This window comes from Azolla caroliniana, unplaced genomic scaffold (assembly GCF_043228905.1).
Source record: "Azolla caroliniana isolate FFs.n. ecotype wild unplaced genomic scaffold, voAzoCaro1.0.p SCAF_6, whole genome shotgun sequence".
NCBI lineage: Eukaryota > Viridiplantae > Streptophyta > Polypodiopsida > Salviniales > Salviniaceae > Azolla > Azolla caroliniana.
This window is the reverse complement of record NW_028230441.1, coordinates 21050595-21075446: the sequence shown is the minus strand read 5'-3', so window position 1 is coordinate 21075446 and position 24852 is coordinate 21050595. Positions and strand designations below refer to the sequence as shown.

Here is a 24852-nt window from a genome sequence, read left to right as displayed (position 1 = left end):
GGAACTGGGAAGGTGAGTGATCGAAAGCACTCCTCACCAAAACCGTGATGCAAAATGATACCTAAAAATGATCACAAGTAATTATGATGATGATGATGGTTGGGCAAAGAGGTGCTGAAAATGATGACGTCAAAGACAAGGATGTTGATGACGGTAACTCCAGAAGCAAGGGCGGTGATGATGGTAACTCTAGAAGCAAAGGCGATGATGACGACGGGTGGTGCTCCTAGTTGTAAGCTATTCAAACTGTCATGGGCACACCAAGCGCGGACTAGGGTGGAGCACAGATGATGGGGCTAAGAGCATGGAACTTAAGAAGCTGGGAATGACATAAGAGCATGAAGACAAAGATAAAGACCAAGGAGACAAGATGGGGCGAAACGAGAATACTAGATTGATGTGTCAATGATTGGCGTTGAATCCCTTGAAAGGAACCAAGGATATTACAAGTATTTATACAATTTCTGAGATTGAATATCTCTACAATATACTTGAGAAATATCTGGGGAATATACTCGTTTAGAATATACCACAGAATAATTATAGAATATACTAATGACTAGAATATTCTTTGAATGTACTAGATACACTAGACTCTACAATATATAGAAGTTCATAATTGAATATGGACAATTCACAAGATTTTCCATATAGTTATCACAACACAATGTACTGTGTGTATTAAAAGTCAGAGGTTAGAGGTTCGAGTCTAGAATGAGACAAATCAGATCTTCGTATTTGGCATTTTAGCCTTTCCTTTATCTAACCCTGGACTCGGTCGAGATGTGCTTTGGTCACTCGGGGGCTCTTGTGGTCCGCTCGGCCTTGTCGTAATCGAACTTTCGTCGTACATCTATTTGAGTCGATCTTCATTCTCTAGCTCTTGGTTGGCCGAATTTAGGCCGATTGTTGTCGGAATCGGAGTCACCCTAACATTTCGGGTAGAGGGGTTGTAACATTTGTACCCCTTTTGTTCAAGTGAGTATCCTACGACGATACATTTCTCCGACTTCGGGTCGAGATTTTGTCGCCTCTCGTCGGGAATGTGTACATATGCGATTGAGCCGAATATCCGAATATCGGGAATATGTACATATGCTGTAAAATCGTCCGAGAAATACTCCTTGCCTCCATCCTATCGAATGCATCAGACATGCCGACTTGTGGCTTTTTCGACTTCGTTTTTAAACCTCTGGAAGTGTCTGAACACTTCACTCTTCTACCGCACAGGATAGATCTAGGTATGCCTTGAGAAGTCGTCAATGAATATGACATAATATCAGCAACCAACGAATGTTGCCGTTTGGGTTGGTCCCCACACATCTGATTGTAATACATCTAGGATCCCTTTGCTCAGGTTCCTCTCTTTTGGGAATGGTTGTCGGTGTTGTTTGCCGAATTGACAAGCTTCACATACACCTACAATCTCCTTTTTGGTAAATGTCGAGAGTCTGATTACGGCTCCTTTTGACTGCATTCCTTTAAGCTTTTGGAAATTTATGTGGCCAATTCGGAAATTTATGTGGCCAATTCGCTTGTGCCACAAGTTCAAGTCGGTTTCGACTTTGAGGCCTTTTGCGAACATGGCCATCTTCAACTCGTTCGATTTGAGAATGAACCTTTGGCCTTCTCTTCGACCGTGAGCTATGAGTCGATCGTCTTTTTCAATGAAGCACCCATCATTGTTGAATCGTACTTACATACCTTGCTCGATAATCTGGCCGACCGAGAGTAGGTTTTTCGTGATGGTTGGAACATGCAAGGCATTCTTGAGGTAGGTTTGTTTGCCGTCATTCCCGAATGAGACATTTCCGATATGCCGAATCGAGTGAGTTGTGTCGTCTCCGGTTTCGACATAGCCGGGTCAATCAGGCTTTCTCAACTCTTGGAACCAATCTTCATGAGATGTCATGTGATTGGATGCTCTTGAGTCGACAAACCATACATCGTTTGAGGAAGAGGTGCTTGTCAGACCCTGTGTGCCAACATCAAATGAGCTTCGTGTCTCATTACAAACATTCCACCATAATTATCATAATCAAAATTCGTGGCATAATTTGTGAGTTGTCAGGTGGTCGAAGTCGACTCTTGCTTCTTCTTTCGGCACTCCTCTTCATAGTGGTCGAGCTTTCCACAATAAACGCATTCGATAGGGTTGTTGCGATGGCTCGGTCCGGCAGGATGGCTCCCCCTTCTGCCAAACTCCCTAGGATTGTTCCTATCGTCTTGCCATTGGTGATAGTTGCGTTCTCAGGTCGACTGACCATGTCGCCCTCGGCCATATCGACCTCTGTTTCCTCAGCTGAATCCTCTTCCATCATCCGACTAGGAGTAGAGCATTTGACTATTTGGTGTGTTGCTTCTTTGTCAGACATGATTTTCTTCCACCACTAATATTGACTGAAGGTCGAAAAGGAGGGAGGGTTCTCCCTTGCAAATATAGCATCGTGCCGAATCGCGATGTTAAGCCTCTGAGGCATATTTGCACCATTTCGTCATCGTCGATGATGATGTTGATCGATTTGAGGGCATCACACAGCTCTTGATCTTCAAGGTATAGTTCGTGATCGACATGTCCCTTTGTTGCATATTGTTTAACTCCTATTGGAGTTGGAGCTTACATGCATCCGTGTTGGCAGCAAAAATCTTCTTGAGATTGCCCCAAGCTTCTTCCGGAGTGTTCGACTCTCGAATATATCCGAGCATGTGATCATGAACGCATGATGCAAGGCAATACAACACACGACTTGCGGCTTGATCCCATGTTGGGTAGTCGGCGTGTGTTGGGTTGGGTTGTGTTTCGTGAGCTCCCTCAATGTAGCTCCAATACCCTTGTCTAACAAGGTATCGATGCATCTTGTATTCCCAAGATGCGAAGTTTGTCCTACCAAGCTTCTCTATAGGAAGAGCGCTTCCCATCTGAGTAATCATGATGGTGATTTCTTCTCTGTTGTTGAACCGGTTCTATTGATCGTCGGTGTGTAGCACAACGAAATCGATTAAGTTTGATAAAAATGCCACACACTCTAATACCATGTAAAGAAGGAGAGGCGTAGGTGATGATGTGCAGCGTAGGTGAATTGTGTGTGTGAAATCGTAGGACAACACACACACACACACAGCTTAAACAAGAAGTTGTATATCAATGAAAAAGTAGAATACATCCAACAGGTACTAAGTTACAAAGAGTTGGTTTAAATACCAACTAGTCTAGGGCAAGTGCCTTTTTTACTAATTACAAAACGAGCCTAGTATGATGTCCATTGTCTAATGTGAACACTATCTCTAAGGGAAGTTGAGTTCGATTCTCAACATTTTGGTATTGTAAAAATGAATAGCGTGCGGAAGTAATATAAAACCGAACACAGAAACACAGGTTTAATGGAGAGCTTGACAGTACGCGAGAGAGATAGAGAAAGAGCAGAACAAGTTAAATCTATTACCAAACAATAATAGTTCTCTATAATACTCTGTACATCGTATGTGTTCAATGAACACTTTTATACAAGTCCATACAGATTGACAGAAGTACGGTTTACTTCAATGCTCACACAAGCGTCTGACACTAACTATGAGACATTAACTACCTAGTAGTCTAGGCTGCTACTACGCTTCCGGTTACTAATGGATCTGGCTAACCAGCTCCCCAACTCACCGACTCACTTGCTCACCGACTCACCGATCCGGCTCATCCCTTCGGATGCCGATCCGGATCCGGTTGAGCTTGCCGCTCAACACTCCCCCTCAAGCTCAACTTCAGGTCAGATCGTAGTGTCAGTCTCCATGGGAGCCAGTCCTTCCACCCGGCTCCTTCTGGTGTCACTCCGCCTCGTTCGCGCTCCTCGTCCGGTCCGGTCCCATTTTCCGCGACCCTTCTATTTCTGCGCACCTCGACCTCCTCGGTCGACTTGTCTACTAAATAGGCCCAAGTCAGCTCCCTCATTGTTGTGACTTCAGCGCTTGTCGATTCGCCGATTCCTTCATGTTGGCGTCGACTTTTGCTGCCTTCTCGTCGTCTTGGCCTTGAATTGATCCGGTTCTTCTGAATCCGTCTGTTGAACCGAATCGACTATCTCCGATTCGTTCCAGCTCTTGTCCGAATCGGTTGCTCCCGATTCGTCTTCCGGTTCCAAGCCCTTCACCACATCGGACCATGTCCGGGTCTTGGCTTTCTTCTTCCGGTCAGCACTGTCCTTCTTGACTCTGCCTTTGTCGGTTCTTCCCTCACCGGCGCAATCGGCAGTTTCTTTGCCTTTGCTCGTTCCGTTTTCTTTGCCTGTTCTCCCCCTCAAGTGTTGCAACTTGTCTGATCTGAGTAGTTTGGTGAAGATGTCGGCAACTTGCCGATCCGTATGAACATACCGAATTTTGACTTCACCGCTCAAGATACGCTCACGCACGAAGTGGTAGTGCACTTCAATTCGTGCGAGCATGGAATACGGGGTACTTGGCGAGCTGCATGTTGCTTATGTTGTCGTAGTAGATCAGGATCGGGGTCGGCACCTCAATCCACAGGTCTTGCAGCAGTCGCCGAAGCCAAATGGCTTGACAGGTGGCAACGGTAGCGCCCCGATATTCAGCCTCAGTGCTCGAAAGGGCCACTGTTGGCTGCTTTTTGCTGCTCCACGCAACAGTCACGCTACCAAGGGAAAACATATAGCCGGAGGTGGATCGGCGATCCGATGCATCGCCGGCCCAGTCGACATTGGTGTAGCCGACTAGCTCTTCGGTGATACCATGCTAGTATAACAGTCCTCGATCCTTCGTGCCACTCACATACCGGAGTATCCGGTGTGCGCACTGAAGGTGCTCGATGGTCGGCTTCTACATGAACTCGTTGATCACTCCGATCGGGTAACTGAGGTCGGGTCGAGTGATCGTCAAGTACATCAGGCTTCCGACGATTTGTCGAAACCGTTTCTCATCGCAGGCCGGTTCGGAGTCGGGACGGAGCATCCGGTTCCGGTCTAGGGGCGTGGAGATCAGTCGCCATTCTGTCATGCCGAACTTGTACAACATACTCAACACATAGTGTCTTTGTGAGAGTAGTATGCCATCGGGGGTTCGGATCACCTCGATCCCAAGGAAATAGTGAAGGTCCCCAGGTCCTTCATCTCAAACACGTCCAACACCTGGGACTTGACTGCTGGCTTATTTCATCAAGTCCGGGTCCGGTGATGACTATATCCTCAACATACAGCAAGATGCAAACCGAACTGTTCAAACCTTGCTGGATGAACAACCAAGAGTCAGACGTGGAGGCCGCAAACCCCATCTTACGCAACCAGTGCGTGATCTTCGCATTCCAAGCTCGGGAGCTTGCTTCAAGCCATAAAGTGACTTCTTCAGCCGGCATACCGCCGACTTGTTCATCTCCTTCTAGAAACCGAGAGGTTGGGTCATAAAGACCTCTTCTTCAAGATTTCCTTGAAGAAATGCATTCTTCACGTCCATCTGGTGAAGAGGCCACCCCCTTGCCGCAGCAACCGCCAGCACCACACAAACCGTCGTCATTTTTGCTACCGGAGCAAAGGTCTCGTCGTAGTCGATTTTGTGGGTTTGCGCGTAACCCTTCGCCACTAATCGAGCCTTGTATCGGTTAACCGAACCATCGGCATTGTACTTTACCTTGTACACCCACTTACATCCAATCAGTTTAAAGTGTCGAGGAGAGTCAACTAGGTCCCATGTGTCGTTGGCATCAAGTGCCCGCATTTCTTCCTCCATAGCAGCACGCCAATTTGCCTCCTTTGCCGCTTCTGCGTAGCTCTCCGGCTCACGCACCTCTGCCACCTTGGTCATGTACGCATAGTGATGCGCCATGTACTCATTGTACTCGTACCGCGTCACGGGGTTCTTCAGGCGGGAAGACCGGCGTAACTTATCGTTACCCGGTTTGAGGCCCTTCTTGGCCGTTTTGGGCTTCATCCTCGAAGATCCACCTTCATCCTTTCCAGAGTCGGATTCACTCTGATCCGTCTCAGCGTTGCCGGTTTCGTATTCCAGCATCTTCTTCTTCCCCTTCTCTTTACGCGTGAACCGTCTCCTCGGTTCCTTGCGCATGGAGAGCATAACAGAGTCTCCATTACTCGCCGGTTCCTCATTCGACTGGTCATCCCAACTTAGTCGCTCATTCGCTCCTCTTAACCGAGATGAGATCAGACTCTCTTCTAGAGTGTCGAGGTCTTGATCTTCTATCTGGACCGGTTCAGGCTCACTAGCCTCATCCTCCGGTATCGGGTCGGAAGTCGGAGCCGGTAAGGCATACCATGATGCCGTCTCATCAAACTCAACATCTCGGCTAACTCGGACCTGCTTTGTCCGAGGGTTATAACACTTATACCCCTTTTGCTCATGTGAGTAACCGACAAGTATGCATTTCTCCGACTTTGCATCCAACTTCCTCTGCTTCTCATCCGGCACATGCACATATGCAATGCTACCGAATATCCGAAGGTGTCTCAAATTCGGCTTGCGTCTGAAATACAGCTCATGCGTGGACACCTTGTCACCGATCTAGTTTTGGATATAGACGTCCATCCGGACCACCTCTACCTAGTAGAAATGGGGCATTCTCTTCTCCTCCAGCATTGCCCTTGCCGTGTCGATAATCGACAGGTTCTTCCTTTCGGCCACACCGTTTTGATCCGGTGTGTATCTGCAGTTGAACTCTCTCTGAATTCCTTTTTGCTACAGATAACTATTGAATTGGCCAGAAAAATATTCTTTTCCGCCATCCAACTGCAGGCACTTGATCTTCCTCTCCGTTTCCCGTTCAACCAGGCTTTGCAGGTTCCGGAAACACTCGAAGACTTTGCTCTTCCGCTCAATGACATAGAGCCATGTGTGCCGACTGTAGTCGTCGATGAAGGAGACGAAATACCGACTCCCGCCAAGACTAATGTTCTGTGTCGGTCCCCATACATCCGAATGAATAAGGTCGAGCTTGTTACGACTACGGTTTCGTTTGGTGGGGAATGGAAGCCGGTGTTGCTTCCCGAGTTGGCAGGCTTCACATATTTGGGCCTTCCGGCCACTGAACTTCAGCAAACCGAAAACTTGTTTGGTCTGCAGGTCTTGAAGCCTCTAGTAATTGACGTTACCAATCTGCTTGTGCCAGAGATCAATATCCGATTCAATATTCTATCCTTTGGCGAACAAAGCGGTTCCAACGCCATTAGTGTCGAGGATGAACATCCTCCCATCTTTGCGCCCTTGTGCAATAATCTGGCCCTCTTCCTCGATGAAGCACCCATGGTGCGTAAACTGTACCTGTATCCCCTGGTCAACAATCTAATCGACTGACACCAAGTTCTTCATGATAGTCGAAACATGTAATACATTCATCAACTTCCCCTTCTGTCCGACGTGGCTCAAAGGGACTTCTCCGATATGCACGATTGGGTGAGGAGTGTCGTCTCCGGTTTCAACGACTCCTTGTTGTTCCGGTTTCTCCAAAAAGGAGAACCACTCTTTGTGGCTCGTCATGTGATTCGACGCACCGGAATCAACGTACCAAACTTCCTCAGATTTGGAAGTGGTCTTCTTCATCAAGTTAGCCTCATGTTTCATCACCAAGGCTAGCCCTTTATCGGCTTTTCCGGTTTTGGATCCTCCCGATCCTTCTGCGTAGTGTGAGTATTGCTAGTTCTCTCTGCCAGCTTTGCCGGATCCGGATTTGTCCAAATCGGTGCGCTTCTTCCAACACTCGCTTTCTCTATGTCCCTTTCTACCACAGTACCAGCATTCTGTGTCGGCTTTTGCTTGCTGGCCTCCGGCACCGCCTTGACGCCCCTACTTGTGGAGGGTCCGAAACTGTTGTCGGCACGTTCTCTGTGCCTTCGGTCCTGCTCTTGCCGACTGCTACCATTGCGAGCCGACCCGCCTCGTCCACCACGCCCATGGGGCTGATCTGCTTCTGTGTACAACAACCGGCTGTCAGTGGCTGCACTTGTTGACACACTGGCGTGGTTCTCCTCCACAAGGAGCATCGACTGTAAGTTGAAAAATGACGGCGTATTCTCCCTTGTACACAGAGCAATTCGGAACGCTCAGAATTTTGACGCCAAACCTCCGAGACAGATTTGCACCATATCGGCTTCTTCGATATTCACATCGATGGAGGCTAGAGAGTCGCAAATGTCCTTGATTTTGGAGGTGTAGTCTACCACCGACAAGTCGCGTTGTCGTAGGTTGCTCAGCTCTTGGCAGAGTTGAAGCTTCTTGGTTGTAGTGCTTGCGGCGAAAATCTTCTTCAGATTTCCCCAAGCATCTTTCGGCGTTTTTGCATCCTGAATGTAGCTTAGGAGTTGTTCGCCCACACAAGACACGAAGCAATAAGTACTTTGCTCGCCGACTGTTCCCACACCGGGAAATCTCTGTGTGTCGATTCAGGTGCTATGTCATTTGCTCCGTCAACATAGCTCCAGTAACTGTGCCCGAGCAAGTACTGGTGCATCTTGTAGGACAAAGATGCGTAGTTGTTTCGGTCAAGCTTCTCCGTCGGAAGCGAGCTAGCCACTCCTCTCTATCCATCGGTTTTTACCTATTCTTCTTGGTTGGTTTTCTTTTCAAGCTATGTCGGTTGCAGAGGTTCTCAACCCTCACGCTCTGATACCATGTAAAAACAAATAGCGTGCGGAAGTAATAGAAAACCGAATACAGAAACACTGGTTTAATGGAGAACTTGACAGTATGCGGGAGAGACAGAGAAAGAGCAGAACAAGTTAAATCTATTACCAAACAATAATAGTTCTCTATAATACTCTGTACATCGTATGTGTTTAGTGAACACTTTTATACAAGTCCATATGGACTAACAGAAGTATGGTGTACTTCAATGCTCACACAAGCGTCTGACACTAACTATGAGCATTAACTACCTAGTAGACTAGGCTGCTACTAGGCTTCCGGTTACTGATGGATCTGGCTAACCGGCTCCCCAGCTCACCGGCTCACTTGCTCACCGGTTCACCAATCCGTCTCATCCTTCCAGATGCCGATCCGGCTCAGGCTTATTCAACCGATCCGGATCCGGTTGAGCTTGCCACTCAACAGGTATCAATAAAGCTCTAATTAGAATCAGATTTTAGAAATTATGTTATTAAGGTTCCATCTTTGAAATGATGTGATAAGGGTTCAATAAGTAGATTAGTTTAGCACAAAACTATGAGGATTGTGCTAACATACTTCATGTTTCTTATAAAGCTTTGATTGGATCAAATTTTGAAACAACGTTATTAGGGTTGGATTCAAGTTGTTGTCAGAGCGTTGATATGTATATGAGGTTCAATTCATTAGATACCATTGTAAATGGTATCTAATGAATTGACCTCCTAGTCTCCATTAGACAACCTTACCAATTGAACTACATCCGTCTAGGCATCCTTATATAAAATTCAACTTGATGCATTTTGTATATTGAACACGAGAACTTTCTAGAAACTGAGAATGCATCATCATGCATTTCCTAGAAGTTTCCTAGTGCCAAAGTTAATATGCATAAGCTTTGACAAACCGGTTCACGAAAGAGTATAGTTTTAATGGAAGCTTCACAAAACACTGGGAGAGACAGAGATAGCAGAATAGCATAAACTAAATTCAAAATAATAACACTATACATACAAATGTCTTACAGAACACTTTTTATACAAGTTCTTACAAGGACTAACAGAAGTACTGACATGTACTTCAATGCTTATACGAGCGATTGACACTAACTCCAAGGAGTATGCCTACGTACTAGGCTCGGGAGCCTACCAGTTCTCACTATTCAGAAGTATGATCTGGTTCTCCGGTCCGGCTCTAGGTTCCGGACACCGATATATCTGGATACTGATCCGACTCTGGCTTATTCAGCCGATCCGGATACGGTTGAGCTTGCCCGCTCAACACTCCCCCTTAAGCTCAAGGTCGGATCGCTATGTGTGTCCACTGGTCCTTTCCTCCGTCTCCTCCTAGCGTCTTCCTATTTTGCTCGCGCTCCTTGATCCGTCCGATTCCGCTTCCCACAACCCGTCTGGTCCCGTGCACCTCGACCTTCTCGGTCGGCTTGTCTACTCATAAGACCCTTCTCAACTCCTTCGCTTTTGTGACTTTGGCGCTTCTCGACCCGATGTCATGAAGATTTTCGGCAATAGTGTGAAAATCGTGTGGAACAAACAAAATCGAGAAAGTGTAATGAGCACTCAAACATTTGTAAATAAAATAAGACTAAAGCCTAGTAACCTTTGAGTCCATACAAAGGGGTGCAAGCAAGGCTTGAACTTTGCACCTCCATGAGGAGAGACGAATTAACTTACCACTAAAGCCATTACTAAATGCTTTAGATTTTGTATATTTTCTTTTCATATTCAATATTTTGTAGGAAGCAAACATATAAAAACCGTGGGCACAAAACCATGGTTTTAGCCCGTGGGTTTAGCCCATGGTTTTTGCATGGAGAGACCTATAAAAGCCTATAGTGGGGCTTGTGAAAAGGGGGGAAGTGATGTAAGTAAAAAAAAAAACTTGTAATCAAAGATCTGAGTTATCCTGATGGTGATGTATCTTGTCTCATAAAACTAAAGTCAAGGGTTCAATCTCTCTCTCTCTCTATCTCTTCATCTATCTATCTATCTTCAATACTTTCTCGCTTACATTGCTAAAAACATCGAATCCTTCCGGTCCAGGACCCCGGTGGTCCCGCTTCATTTCGCAAACACGCGAGGATTTCCTCGACACCGTCAGTCCCTCTGTGTTGGTATCGACTTCCACTGCCTCCTTGTCCGTTTGGCCTCCTGTTGATTTGGCTCCTCCGAGTCGAACTCCTCTTCAGAATCGGCTACCTCCGATTTGTTCCTGCTCTTGTCAAAATTGGTTGTCTCCGATTTGTTCCTGCTCAACCTTCAGGCCCTTCACCACGTCGGACCACATCTGGGTCTCGGCTCCGTCCTTCTTGACTATGTCATCATCGCTGCTTGTTCCGACTTTATCGGATGTGCCGACTTCTTCAGTCGAGTTGGCTTCCTTTTTCTTCTTGTCTCCCCTTGCTTCGGTTGTTTCCTTCTATCTGACTGCTTGTCCGGTGCCTTTGCTTGTTTTTCTAGTTTCTGCTCTGGTTCTCCCCATACTAGTACTGGTTCTCCCCATCAAGTGTGGCATGTCAAGATGTTGAAGACCAAGCATCTCCTAGAAATGTTGCAACTTGTCGGTTCCGGGGGCCTTCATGAAGATGTCGGCAACCCAAGAAAATCAAAAGTTTGAAGAAGGCCTTGAGCAAGTCATTTGCAATGAAGGATATGGGTTGGGCAAAGCAGATTCTAGGTATGCACATTGTTTGGGATGGGAAAAAGAAGTTGCTATGGTTGTTAGAAGAAAAATACGTGACAAAGGTGCTCCAGAGATTCAACATGCAGGACACGAAGTTGGTCAGCTCAACACTACCGACAAAATGTAAGCTAAGCAAAAAACAATGTCTAAAGATGAAAGCGAAGAAAGCTGAGATGAACAAGATCCCATTGGCCTCAGCGATCAGAAGCCTAATGTATGCAATGGTTTGCACTAGGCTGGACATTGCCTATGCTATTGGAGTCGTCAGCCGATTCATGAACAATCCCGGGACAGAGCATTGGGCCACGGTAAAATGGATATTTTGGTACCTGAAAGGCACCTCGAGTGTGTGTCTTCGATTCGGCGTTAGTAACCCCATGATGGAAGGTTTCATGGATTCTGACATGTTGACTGATGTAGATACCAGCCGATCAACGTCCGGATATGTGATGATGTTTGTAGGGGGAGTTGTTTTGTGGCAGTCGAGGTTGCAGAAGACTATGCCTCTGTCGACCACGGAAACCGAATACATTGCCGTCGTCGAAGCCGGGAAGGAAATAATTTGGATGAAGGAGTTCATTGGAGAGCTGGGAATTCGGCAAGAAGAATTCTAACTCTACTGCAACAACCAAAGTGGCATCCACCTTGCAAAGAATGTCGCCTACCACTCGAGGACCAAGCACATCCAGAGGAGATATCATTGGCTCTGGAAGTGGGCAGAAGAAATGAACTTTACCCTGGTGAAGGTTCATATGAATGACAATGGATCGGATTTGCTGACGAAGGTGCTATCATTAGAAAAGTTGAATGCGTGCCGACAAAGGGTCGCATTGACGAAGCACCCCATGTCGGACTCAAGGGGGAGTTTGTTGGATTTGGTCCCTCCGGATGGGAAGAACAACCAAATCAGTCGAGGCCAAAAAATAGACTAACCGAAAATCGGATAATAATCAATTCAACTAATATCTGAATCGGTCAAAGCCGACTCGGGGCTATAATTGTAAATAGCCTCAATATGTGCCCTTAGTGGGCTATATTTGTAAATAGCTCATACAGTGTATATGAGTATAAATATAGTTAGGGCAAGTAGTTATTAGATATAATTGTTGTTGAACAAGTTACAGTGTGTAGTTGCCCCTATAACTAGAGAGAGAGAGAGAGAGAGAGAGTTGTAACTCTACAGTCGTCTGTTTGACAAAGAAGAACTCAATGTGGTTGCCTTGAGATTCTTACTTGTGTATTTCCTCCCGATATAGTGATTTAGTCCGAAGTCTGTGGGCTCTCGTGATTTTTCCCATTTTTAGGGTTTCCACGTAAACATCATGTGGCTCTGTATTTTCTCATTTTTGTTTGTGTATTCATTTTTTGTTCTTTCATTTTACTTGTGAGTGATAATCGGTTGTGGTCAATCCCATATACATTAGTAAGGAGTAAGGAACCATCCAACTCGACATCGATCGGAGCAAAACGACATCCGTAGCCAAAGCCGACTCAAAGCCGACCCGAAGTCCAGTCCGAACCAACTATTCGGCGACCGGAAGTTGCGTTTGAAGGGGCGTGTGAGAATCAAACTCAACTTCCCTAGTGTGGGAACACACCTTAGTATACTCAAGTGTGTGAACACCCCACCTCCTAGTATAGTAACTAGTGTGTCATAGAACTTTAAGGTTCTATGACACATATTTGGTAGATAGTTAAGTCTCCACCTCTTTTACAAGTGGTGGTTGTAGTAAGAGAACATAGAGAGAAGGTAACTATATAAGCACCTTCTCCTCCTCATTGTAATTAGTTGGTTCATTCTTGTTCTTGTTAATATAACTTTCTTATTTTTTGCATACATTGTGTTCTCTCTCTCTCTCTCTCTCTCTCTCTCTCTCTCTCTCTCTCTCTCTCTCTCTCTCTCTCACACACACACACACACACACATCTCTTCTGCTGCACAGAATCACACTCGATTCTTTATAGCTATAAAGATTGATCGAGATTACTTAATCGGGGTTGAAGTTGTTCTCGAGACAGGTTGCCTTCCAATCCTTGGAATGATTTCCGGATACTAAATATAAGATATAGCTATGTTGCAATGGATAACGCACATCAAATAACTTAATTCAGAAGTTTCGCATGTGGTTTGGAAAGATAATGTTACCGTTGTCGTGAAGATTTTCGGCAATAGTGTGAAAATCCCATAAAACGTACGAAATCGAGTATGAATCACGTAATACAATAATTGTGAAGATAACATTTTTAATATCTAAGTACAAAATGATGGAGGTTTCGAATGCACTTTATTACACGAGAAATGGACAACTAAATGTCAAGATATGAGGGTATAAAGTTTGTGAAAAGAAAAGAGAAAATTGTGAGATATCCCACATAGGCACGACAAATACGGCTCTCATCATATATAAGGTGGAGCAAAAGATATTATCTTTGTGTCTATGTGTGGAGCATAGAGAGTTCAAGGTAACTTGAACTAAGAGTGGAGGTGGCTAGCTACTCGTAAAGGGTTTTGGCCAACCAAAACCGGACCGGCGATGGAGCCGGTGATCCGACCGCAATCCGGCGGCGGCATCCGGTACCGGTATCCGCCGACGGCATCCGGTGGTGACAGCAATATCCGGCAAACGACGGCGGCATCCGGCGAACCAGCGTCCGGCGACTAGATAAATAAATATACATATTTACATATACAAGGAGGGCAAGTATGGATTCGAACCTTGCACCTCCAAGTTAGGAGTCAATTGGCTTACCATTAAGCCATGCTATTTAGTTGAAATTATATTTCTATCATTGTACTTTTACATGTAAATTCTCATACATGAGAGCTAAAATGAGTGGCATGGTTATCATGCACCACATGTAATACTTAAGCGCCAAATGGCAAACATGCAATTTATGCATGTCTTGTACCCTCACATGCATCATATGCATGAGAGCATCTATAAAAGAGGGAAGGGGGAGGAGAAAAAACACGGGTTATTTTTTATGAAAATTAAGAGGAAGAAATTCGTTATCAAATCAATCGTGTAATCTCAACTTCTCTCTTTCCCAATCTATCTTAAGTACTTTCTCGCCAAAGCTTGTATCGACTCTAAATCCTTCTGGTCCAGAACCCCAGCGGTTCCGCCTCACGATCCGCGCGTAGTGACGGATCTTCACGATATAATTAAGTGGTGAACCCGACGTGAACGAGACAGTAGGAAGGATCAAGTCGAGATTAATACTTGGAGATGGCGTCCTCAAGCAACCAAGCGGGAGAGCTCAAAAGGATTATGCTAATCGTCGAGCAAATGATGAGATCTCGGGACAACGACGCGAGCGTGGAGAAGGCTGTCAATCGTGTCGTAGAGCTCGAGGGCCAATTCGATGGAAGGAACGTTACGAAGTTCCTTGATGCATATAAGAGGGAGATGAATCAGAGGGACGTGTCCAAGGCACGTCAAATCGCAAGCTTCAAGAGAGTTGTCGCCAACAACATCCAAAGACGTGTCATCGAGCTTCAAGAAGGTAAGACAACATGGTCCAAGTTCGAGAAAACGATACTAGCGGAGTTCGTGATTGAAGACTCAACGAGGATGACTCGACATGCCCTGATGAAGTGGATAGAGAAGAAGAATAAGAAGATGAGCGTCTCGAGGGTGTACGACGAATTCGACCAGATGTTTAGTCGTCTCCCCAATATGGACCAAGTGTTGCTTGAAGAGGACAAGACTTTGTACTTCTTGAAGGCCGTGGACATAAAGGATAGACGGGAGTTGGGGACTCTTCTCGAAGATGATACCCAAGCAAATGGGCTCGTAGCAGACTGGATCGCGGTGAAGCGGGCATGCAATAGGCTCGACAAGCGTCGCCAATGGGTTGATGACACCGACATGACGGGACCGACTACCACGAAGAAAGCAAGACCGCTGATAGTAGCTGAGCCGCTGAGACAAAGTAACCTGGAAGAAAAGAGGATTGATGACGACATCATCGAAGAGCTAGCGAAGAAGTTCGAGAAGGTCACGCTAGCCAACATGAATCGTCGGGGCCCTAAAGGAAAAGAACCCTTTAGATGCGTGTGGTGCGATAGCATGGACCACATGAGAAGGGATTGTGCGAGCCTTCGAGAGGCGATTCGACAAAATATCGTATACATAGAGGACAACATGATCTGCTCAAGCGAGACTAGAAGACCCCTACGGGTGAATTTCGGAAGAGGAGGAATGAAGAAATCTATGGAGGATGCCGATGCGACTCATGTGGATGCGATGCACTATGTTGCGTCGGCCGGAATAAGAGTCGGGAAAGACAAGACTGAAGCTGCTAGAGCGGGAGCAAAGTTTTGGACTTCCGTTCTCGAATATGAGAAGAAGGGAAAAGTCACATCGAACGAGGTAGAGCTTGCGGACCGAAACGTGCAAAGCATAACCGGGTGGTCGGATCCGATGGACGACAACACCATACTCGCAGAGGTGATGTGCGACAACCACGAGGTGTTCGTCGAAGAAAAGAGAAAGAGAATAAAAGAGCAAGGCCCATCAAAAAGACATGAAACAAGGAACGCGAAAAAGAAGGACGATACGGAGACGAGTCGACCTTTACAAACGGAGGAACGAGAATCAAGCCGAAAAGGGGAGCCAAGCATACGAGTTGAAGAAACGGTTCGGCCCGTGAAGGTTGGTGTCGAAGACCCCACTCGGAGGACAAGGACTATACCTACCTATAAGCTAAGGTCGGACATAGAGCAGACGACGGACCTAAAGAAGATTCTCGAAGAACGAGTTCTTGATAGCCACGTAACTTTGTCCTTGAGGGAATTGCTTGGCATTACGAAGAAGGAGTTCCATGACACGATCATGGACCTTGTAAAGAGAAAGAGACAACAATCAGACGAGGAAGAAGAGAAGCCGCAAAAAGCAAAAACGAATGCCATAACGATGGCAAGAGACGAAATCGATGAAGATATGGTGGACAGCCACTACACTCGACCTCATTGGGCACGAGCGACAACGGAGACGCCGGTGAAGATCAGGGAGAAGAAAGAGACCGTCGTAGGCTTGATCGACCACGGCTCGGAGATCAACCTCATGTCAACCGACTTCTACAAAAAGGGAAGATGGCCAATCAATACAAACCACGGATGGAAGATTCGTGCGGCAACAAAGTCTACGGAGGACTTGTACGGAGCTTGTCCCAATGTCAAAGTCACGATCGGGGATGTGGAGATGGATCAACACTTCTTCGTACAAGAATCGGCGTCGCATCCTGTCATCCTAGGGCAACCTTATATCACATCATCTCGGATGGAGACCAAAGTGTTCGATAATGGAGCAGCCTTCGCACGAATAAAGAGTCTTGACAACCAAAGATCGGTCCAATTCCTAACAGTGCGAGCCAATCATGAAAGGAATCGAGATAGTCTCGGAGGCGAATCCTCGGATTTTTAGAGCGGACTATTGAAGCATGGGGCACAAATAGTCCGAGCAATCACAAGACCCCACAAGAAAGAAGAGTGCGTGGATTGCAAGGAGAAGCAACATGTGTCACACCTAGTGGCGCATGTAAACTAGTACTACCCGACAAGAAGCACAAGCACCGGATACAAGAATTCGAGAAGATGCTGAAAGAAGAGAACATAATAGAAGAAGGGGAGTTCGTGACTCATATTATGGAAGAAGCCTCATTTAACGACACTATCGGCGAAATCGAGGACGTCATGGACTTGAGCTATCTTCACAACCAATGCGTGATTTCAGTTAACTCCGTCAACATGTACGCTATCATCGATGAATACCGTCGTGGCATCTCGATGAAGGAAGCTGACATCAACACGAAATATAAAACGGTGGATAAGAAGATCAAGCCAGTTGCGATTCCGCTACCGGAAGATAGCTGGCAAAAGATGAAGGAAGTCGCTAACGATCCAAGCTTAAGAGATCCGAAGAAGATAGGTCATGACTTCACCAAAGAGACGAAGGGGAAGCTACGAGTTGGAAAGGAGGATTTCCTTCTCCCTGAAGAGGAGCGAATGTTTCGCGATATGCTTGAGAGACATGGGAAGGCTTTCGCATTCTTCCCACGAGAAATCGGATGCGCCGACCCAAAGGTTATAGAGCCAATGGTGATCTTCACGGTGCCTCATGTGCCTTGGAATTTGAAACCGATACCGGTTCCGAGAGCACACCTTCCGAAGTTGATCGAGCTCTTAAAGGAGAAGGTGAGTATGGGAATTCTAGAACCGTCGAATGCTCCTTATTCCAATAGGTGGTTCACGGTGCCGAAGAAGAATGGATCATTGCGATTCATCCAAGATCTTCAACCCGTCAACAAGGTGATAATTCGAAATGCCGGAATCGGTCCGAGCGTGGACGAATTTGCCGAAGCGTTTGCGGGCCGGTCCATCTACTCCATTGGCGATCTCTAATCCGGATATGACCAATTCCAATTGGCGATCGACAGTCGAGACATTACAACCATGAGGACTCCGATCGGGCTTGTGCGGATGTGTACCTTACCCCAAGGCGCAACGAACTCGGTGGCTCATATGGTGAATGCCATGAATAAAGTCTTGAAGGATTGCATTCCGGACATCACGATGTCATTCTTGGATGATATTCCGATAAAAGGATGTTCGGATGAGGAGAAAGATGAATCGAAAGATAAGGAAGGTTGTAGAAAGTTCGTTGCGGATCATATGAAAGATTGCGAGAAGGTGCTTCAAAGGCTCGAAGATGCGAATTTGACATTTTCGGGAGAAAAATCCGCATTCGGGCAACCGGAGATCTTGGTGGTAGGTCACTTGTGTGGAGCATACGGCCGGAAGCCCTCGCCATCCAAAGTGAACGCAATCCAAGACATGAAAGAAGAATGCGAAAACCAAACGGAGGTTCGAAGGTTCCTTGGAGCGTGCGCATTTTATCATATATGGATTCCTCACTACGCTCATGCCGCCGAACCGTTATATGGACTACTAAAGAAAAGAATAAAGTTCGAATGGCGAGACGAGCACACAGAGGCGATGCGAAGATTAAAGAAACTGCTTCTTGAAGCTCCGGCACTAAGGAAGGCCGACTATGCCGAAGGGAAACCAATTTACGTGACCGTAGATACGAGCCCAACCGGAATCGGGTGGGTCATCAATCAAGAAGGTGAAGATAATGCGCGATATGCCGTCCGGTTCGGAGCAAAGGTTCTCAGCGAACGGCAACAAAGATATGCCCAAGTCAAGCGGGAACTTTGGGGTATTGTGTCGGCAGTGAAGACGGACAAAGATTACCTAATCGGGTCAGAAGTGATAATAGAGACAGATTGTCTCCCAATTCTCGGAATGGTCTCGGGATGTGCGACCCCAGATCTTGCTATGCTAAGGTGGATCGCTTACATCAAGTCTTTAAACCCAGAGATCCGTCACATCGCAGGGAAGAAGAACGCAATGGCTGACATGTTGTCGAGGGCAAGATTTTCAAATGGAAGTAACATGGTTTCGGAAGATGAAGATGTCGCCCTCAACTTCTTCAAGATGGCTCGATTGTCGGCGGAAGACCAGGACACGCAAACCCTCCACGCCTTCAACGAGAACGAGTACGAAGGAGAATGGTTACTCATCGGTAGATTCCTAAGAACATTGACGACAGATGCTTCGTTGACAAAGGAGGAGGCCCTACGAATCCGAAAGAAAGCTTATCGATACTTCTTGAAGGGAGGATTCCTTTGGCGACATCCAAAAAGAAGGACAGGAATACCACGTCGAGTGGTGGTAAAGAAAGAAGAGCAAGAGACGCTGATGACCGAATTCCACGAGAGTGCTTGGGCAGGTCATAGAGGAACATGGGCGACGTTCGAAAAATTGAAGGAGAAGTACTGGTGGCCAAGCATGTACAAAGATGTACTCCATTTCGTGTCCACATGTGAAACTTGCCAAATATATTCAAATATACGTCATCGTGATGAGTTAAAGCCGACATACCCACTCACCATTCACTTCAAATGGATGGTGGATCTGGTCTCAATGCCAATGGGAGTGGGACAAATGAAGTACTTAGCGCTCGCAAGGGAAGACTTGACAAATCAAGTGGAAGGACGAGCCTTGACAAATAAGACGACTTCAGCCGTTTGTAAATTTTTACTTGAAGATGTTGTTTGCCGATATGGATGTGTAGGGAAGATAGTGGCCGACCGAGGGGAGTTGGACGCGCACGAAGCGACGGAGCTCTTCGAAAGACTAGGCGTGAAGCTCTCCCTCACGACTGCCTACAATCCGGAAGCAAATGGGAAGATCGAGCGAGGGCATGGACCTATCGTTAAAGCCATCGTACGGGCATGCAACGGTCGAGTCGGGAATTGGCCACGACTATTACCCTATGCCTTGTGGACCGATAGAACGACACATAGCTCGGTGACAGGGTATATGCCGACAGAGCTTATGTATGGACAAAAGCCGATTATGCCCATCGAAAGGACGATCGCCTCATGGGTAGCGATACCGTGGGAGAACGAGATGAGCCGAGAAGAGTTATTAGCGGCGCGGATAAGGCAACTTGAAAGAAGACCTGAAGATTTAGAAAAAGCGCGAAAGATGATGAAGGCAGCCCGAGTAAAGAACAAAGTTCGGTTCAACAACACGCATCGACTTCGTCCCAAGAAGATTGAAGAAGGGGATTGGGTTTTGGTTTACGACAGCACCCTTGACAATCAACATAGTACAACAAGGAAGTTCGCAAGAAGATGGTTCGGGCCGTATGTGGTGACAAGTGCCAACGATAATGCCACATACCACCTTGCGGAACTAGACGGATCAAGGTTGGTCGTACCCATTGCGGGAAAAAGAGTAAAGCTTTTCAAGAAAAGACAAGACAAGGATCCTGACCTCGATTACCTCAACGATGAACATAATGGGCCGGATGAAAATGAAGACATGGAGGAATCTAATTGATCATCGTAGCCGAAATCTCACTTCTTCTCTTCTTGGCACGTACCGGAGGACGTGCAGTTTGGTGGGGGTGGATGTCGTGAAGATTTTCGGCAATAGTGTGAAAATCCCATAAAACGTACGAAATCGAGTATGAATCACGTAATACAATAATTGTGAAGATAACATTTTTAATATCTAAGTACAAAATGATGGAGGTTTCGAATGCACTTTATTACACGAGAAATGGACAACTAAATGTCAAGATATGAGGGTATAAAGTTTGTGAAAAGAAAAGAGAAAATTGTGAGATATCCCACATAGGCACGACAAATACGGCTCTCATCATATATAAGGTGGAGCAAAGGATATTATCTTTGTGTCTATGTGTGGAGCATAGAGAGTTCAAGGTAACTTGAACTAAGAGTGGAGGTGGCTAGCTACTCGTAAAGGGTTTTGGCCAACCAAAACCGGACCGACGATGGAGCCGGTGATCCGACCGCAATCCGGCGGCGGCATCCGGCACCGGTATCCGGCGAGGCACCGGTAACCGACGGCATCCGACGACGGCACCGGTATCCGGCGGCGGCATCCGGCGAGGCACCGGTATTCGGCGACGGTATCTGGCGAACCGGCGTCCGACTAGATAAATAAATATATAAATATATATACATATTTACATATACAAGGAGGGCAAGTATGGATTCGAACTTTGCACCTCCAAGTTAGGAGTCAATTGGCTTACCATTAAGCCATGCTATTTAGTTGAAATTATATTTCTATCATTGTACTTTTACATGTAAATTCTCATACATGAGAGCTAAAATGAGTGGCATGGTTATCATGCACCACATGTAATACTTAAGCGCCAAATGGCAAACATGCAATTTATGCATGTCTTGTACCCTCACATGCATCATATGCATGAGAGCATCTATAAAAGAGGGAAGGGGGAGGAGAAAAAACACGGGTTATTTTTTATGAAAATTAAGAGGAAGAAATTCGTTATCAAATCAATCGTGTAATCTCAACTTCTCTCTTTCCCAATCTATCTTAAGTACTTTCTCGCCAAAGCTTGTATCGACTCTAAATCCTTCTGGTCCAGAACCCCGGCGGTTCCGCCTCACGATCCGCGCGTAGTGACAGATCTTCACGACACCGTTGATATGTTGAGCTACATATCGAGAGAAAATTGAGGAGTCAATGGATGATGACGTCAAATAATAGAATCATGCCCATCATCTTCCTTTTTGGTGGGCAACTTTGAAATAGGCGTTCCTTAACACATTCATGCAAAGTGGCTTTATGTTGGAACCATGAAATTAAGTATTGATCTTGCTAATTGGCTAAGGTAGTGGGTTTGTTTTGGGGATGAATGCTCGTATGCTTGTACGAAATTATTAATTTCACTTACCATATGAGGACTTTAGTAATTATAACATTGCCCTTCTAGGACATTTATGTGGTTATGGTTCTATTTCTCTTTGCCCACTCACCCCACATTACATACAAAGGGTAAATGTTAAGAGTCTATTACTACACAATAGACCAATTAAAGTAAAAGAAAGGTAAATAGATTAGATAAAAGAACCCGTTCTACCCGATCAAGACATAGCCAATCGACCACTAATGTCCCATACCGATAGATATTATGATGACTAATACCTTGGAAGAGATAACACAATCATAGTGACGAAAGCCTAGCCCACATCACTGGTGTCTTAAGATGGCAAACTTTTGACATAATGTGTTTTATGAGGGTAGCTAGGCCTCATATTTATACCTCTCCCTAGGCCCCTTGAATAGTGGTGTCTTTCACTAAACTCTACCGCTCTCACATCTCTTCCTACTATCTGTTGCACTCTCTTTTGCACTCAACTAAAGAAGCTCAAACTTGCATGCTAAATCATAATGTTTGCCCTAGGTGTATTTATACTCATACACAAATTGGGCTATTTACAAATGTAGTTGTTATTATTATTATTATATAATGTATATAATAATCAATCGGCCCGACTCATCAGCCTTGTCTTCGACCCTCAAGTCAGCCCGACTAGTCAGCCTTATCTTCGACCATCTGGTCGGTCCGACTTGTCGACCTTGTCTTCACTTGGAGCATCCATCAATGTAGTTGACTATCATAGTCAGCTCTTTATCTCCTCCAAGAACCAGTCAACGACCCTGTCAACTCGCTGGTCAATCTGACCAACCTTCTTGTGTTCAGCTCGTCGATTCAACTACCGACTTCTCTCTAGACTTTGACTGTTGACTTCTCTCATAGGAGGGACAAATTCCTAACAGATAGATGATCCCCCTCTTCGAGCTTCCATCCTAAGGTCATACTTCAATACTACAAGCCTAAATCTTATGTGGAGCAATGGGGGTGGTTGTGTATAAATTATCAATGATATTATTCTTTATGTTCAGGGCAATTACTTAGGATCTCCCATTAGGGATCATTTGGCCAAACCTCACAGTTTATGGTCACTAACAATTCTTTCAGTTGTGCATGATGAATGCCTTGAGCCACTTCCAATATAAATCATCGGTTGACATAGGAGCATTCATTGAACACAAGGTTTGTCTAGAATGCATTGTCTACTTGGTATATGTGCTTTAATGAAACAGGTATAGAAGAACCTTCATGTACTCCACATGGAAGTCATATATTATTACATGGGGCTTTGGATGGAGAACATTTGCGTCACACAAGACATAAATGATACAAAACATTAATGGTATGCATCGATAAAGCTTTCGAGAATTGTAGTAAAAAAATGCCAGAATTGTGGCATTGTTTTCGCTCATAATAAATGACATGAGTTCTCATTCATTACATGGGATTTATTTGTAGAAGATGGAGTCGGGACATGATATAAAATTATAGGACTACATTGGCGAGAGAAAGAATGAATCAATGATTGTTGGAATCATTACAATTTGGAAGACAACCTAGAGAATGCTCTTGCTTTGTAGCATACTTAGTATTAGGGTTAGGGTTAGGGTTAGGGTTAGTGATTGACCGGATCCTTGAGTAATATTTGAATGATGAATCCAAAAAGAGAATACCCAATAAATGAAGAACTAAAAAAACAACAACAAAAAGGTCTCTTCAAAAAAACAGGGGATTTTGCTTTTCTCTCTCTTTCTCAGAGTACTGAAAAAGAAAAGCATATTCAAGGGGTAATCCTGGTCTCTTCTCTCTTTTTTCTGCAGCTAATTTTCCATACCTTTCTTTCACTGTTTGAATTCTTTTGTTTTTGCTAAAACTTTTCTTTTATATAGCTAATCATAGAGTACTGAAAAAGAAAAGCATATTCAAGGGGTAATCCTGGTCTCTTCTCTCTTTTTTCTGCAGCTAATTTTCCATACCTTTCTTTCACTGTTTGAATTCTTTTGTTTTTGCTAAAACTTTTCTTTTATATAGCTAATCATTTTCTAATTCTTTCTTGTTTTGTTTAATGATTGGTTAAAACCTTCTGTTTTAAAACCAGAGAATATTAATCATCGAGTCGTCTCGTGTTTTCTAATCTTATTTGTAGGTGCAGCCTTGATCAGATAATGCAGTCATTTAGATCCTCAGAATGACGAGCCCTAAGGCCACTCTACATATGCTGTATATTCAATGTGAAAAGCAACCTAAGTATGAAACTAAAGAAATATTTGCTTCGCAAGAGAATAAACATGGTGATGGTAATGGCAATAGTGAGAGTAATAACGAGATGGTCATGATGATGATGATGGTATCGGCACCTTTTCTCGTAAAACCTCAAAAAATAGGATATAGTTGCACCCTGTTTCTTCCTGACCTCCCGCCTGTCATCTCCGATGTTTTCTCGCGGAAGAAAGAAGCCGAGCAAGATGCAGCCCACAAGGCTTTGAAACAGGTACACTTACCTCATTCACTTAAACGCCCTTTGAAGTTTTGAATGCTTTGGTTGCAATTATTCATGAATGGAACTCTAATCCAAGAATAATTATGTACATTACCAAATTCATTAGTTTTCAGAGTATCAATATGAGGTGATATAACTAAATCAACAATCTATCATGGCAGATGGGCAAATCCATGGATGACATATCAGCTCCAGAGGTTTTGAGCACGGAGGAGAAGATTGTAGCTTTAGCTGAACGGATTGAAGTGCTCTTCTCAGAAAAGGTATCTTTTCATTTTTTCTAATCATTTGGTGAATGCTTTATTAACCCTCCAAATGATTTCTCAGTGGTAGATATACTTCTATGCTTTGGCACTGGTATTTAGAGGGCCCAATCAGAGTTGAAAGAAGAGACAAGTTAGAGTTGTTGATAAATGAGAATGAGGAATGAACACCCAATCTATATGGGATATGAATAAACTGACGCAACCATAGGAACGGAGAAGAAGAAGAAATATGTCAGTGAGCAAAAAGGAGAAAGAAAAAACAATATTGCATGATTAAACTGATTGAAAATAAATAAATATTATCCCGTAGAAGTGAATAAAAGAATATAACTATGCAATTTCTAATGCTCATAACTAGATTTTACTTCATTATTGCACTGCTATCCATCTCCTCTTTGACACTAGCTGTAGGTTCAATGAATAGAAGCATTTGATGGATATAGAATATCGCAGACTTTACTCAATGGATCAAATTATAAATGAAAAGCTT

At 44.9% G+C, this 24852-nt stretch overlaps 1 protein-coding gene across 2 annotated transcripts in view; it reads left to right on the top strand.

Moving 5' to 3' along the window:
- The first annotated feature begins 23742 nt into the window (after positions 1–23742).
- The window catches only part of LOC147863320 (small RNA 2'-O-methyltransferase-like), a 6077-nt gene continuing 4967 nt past the window's right edge, over positions 23743–24852 (top strand). For both annotated transcript variants that reach the window (XM_087321178.1, XM_087321177.1), the window contains exons 1-2: positions 23743–24087; positions 24258–24359. In XM_087321178.1, the coding sequence (XP_087177304.1) occupies positions 23785–24087; positions 24258–24359 (405 nt within the window). In that variant the 5' untranslated portion in view covers positions 23743–23784. The remainder of the gene's footprint in view (positions 24088–24257; positions 24360–24852) is intronic.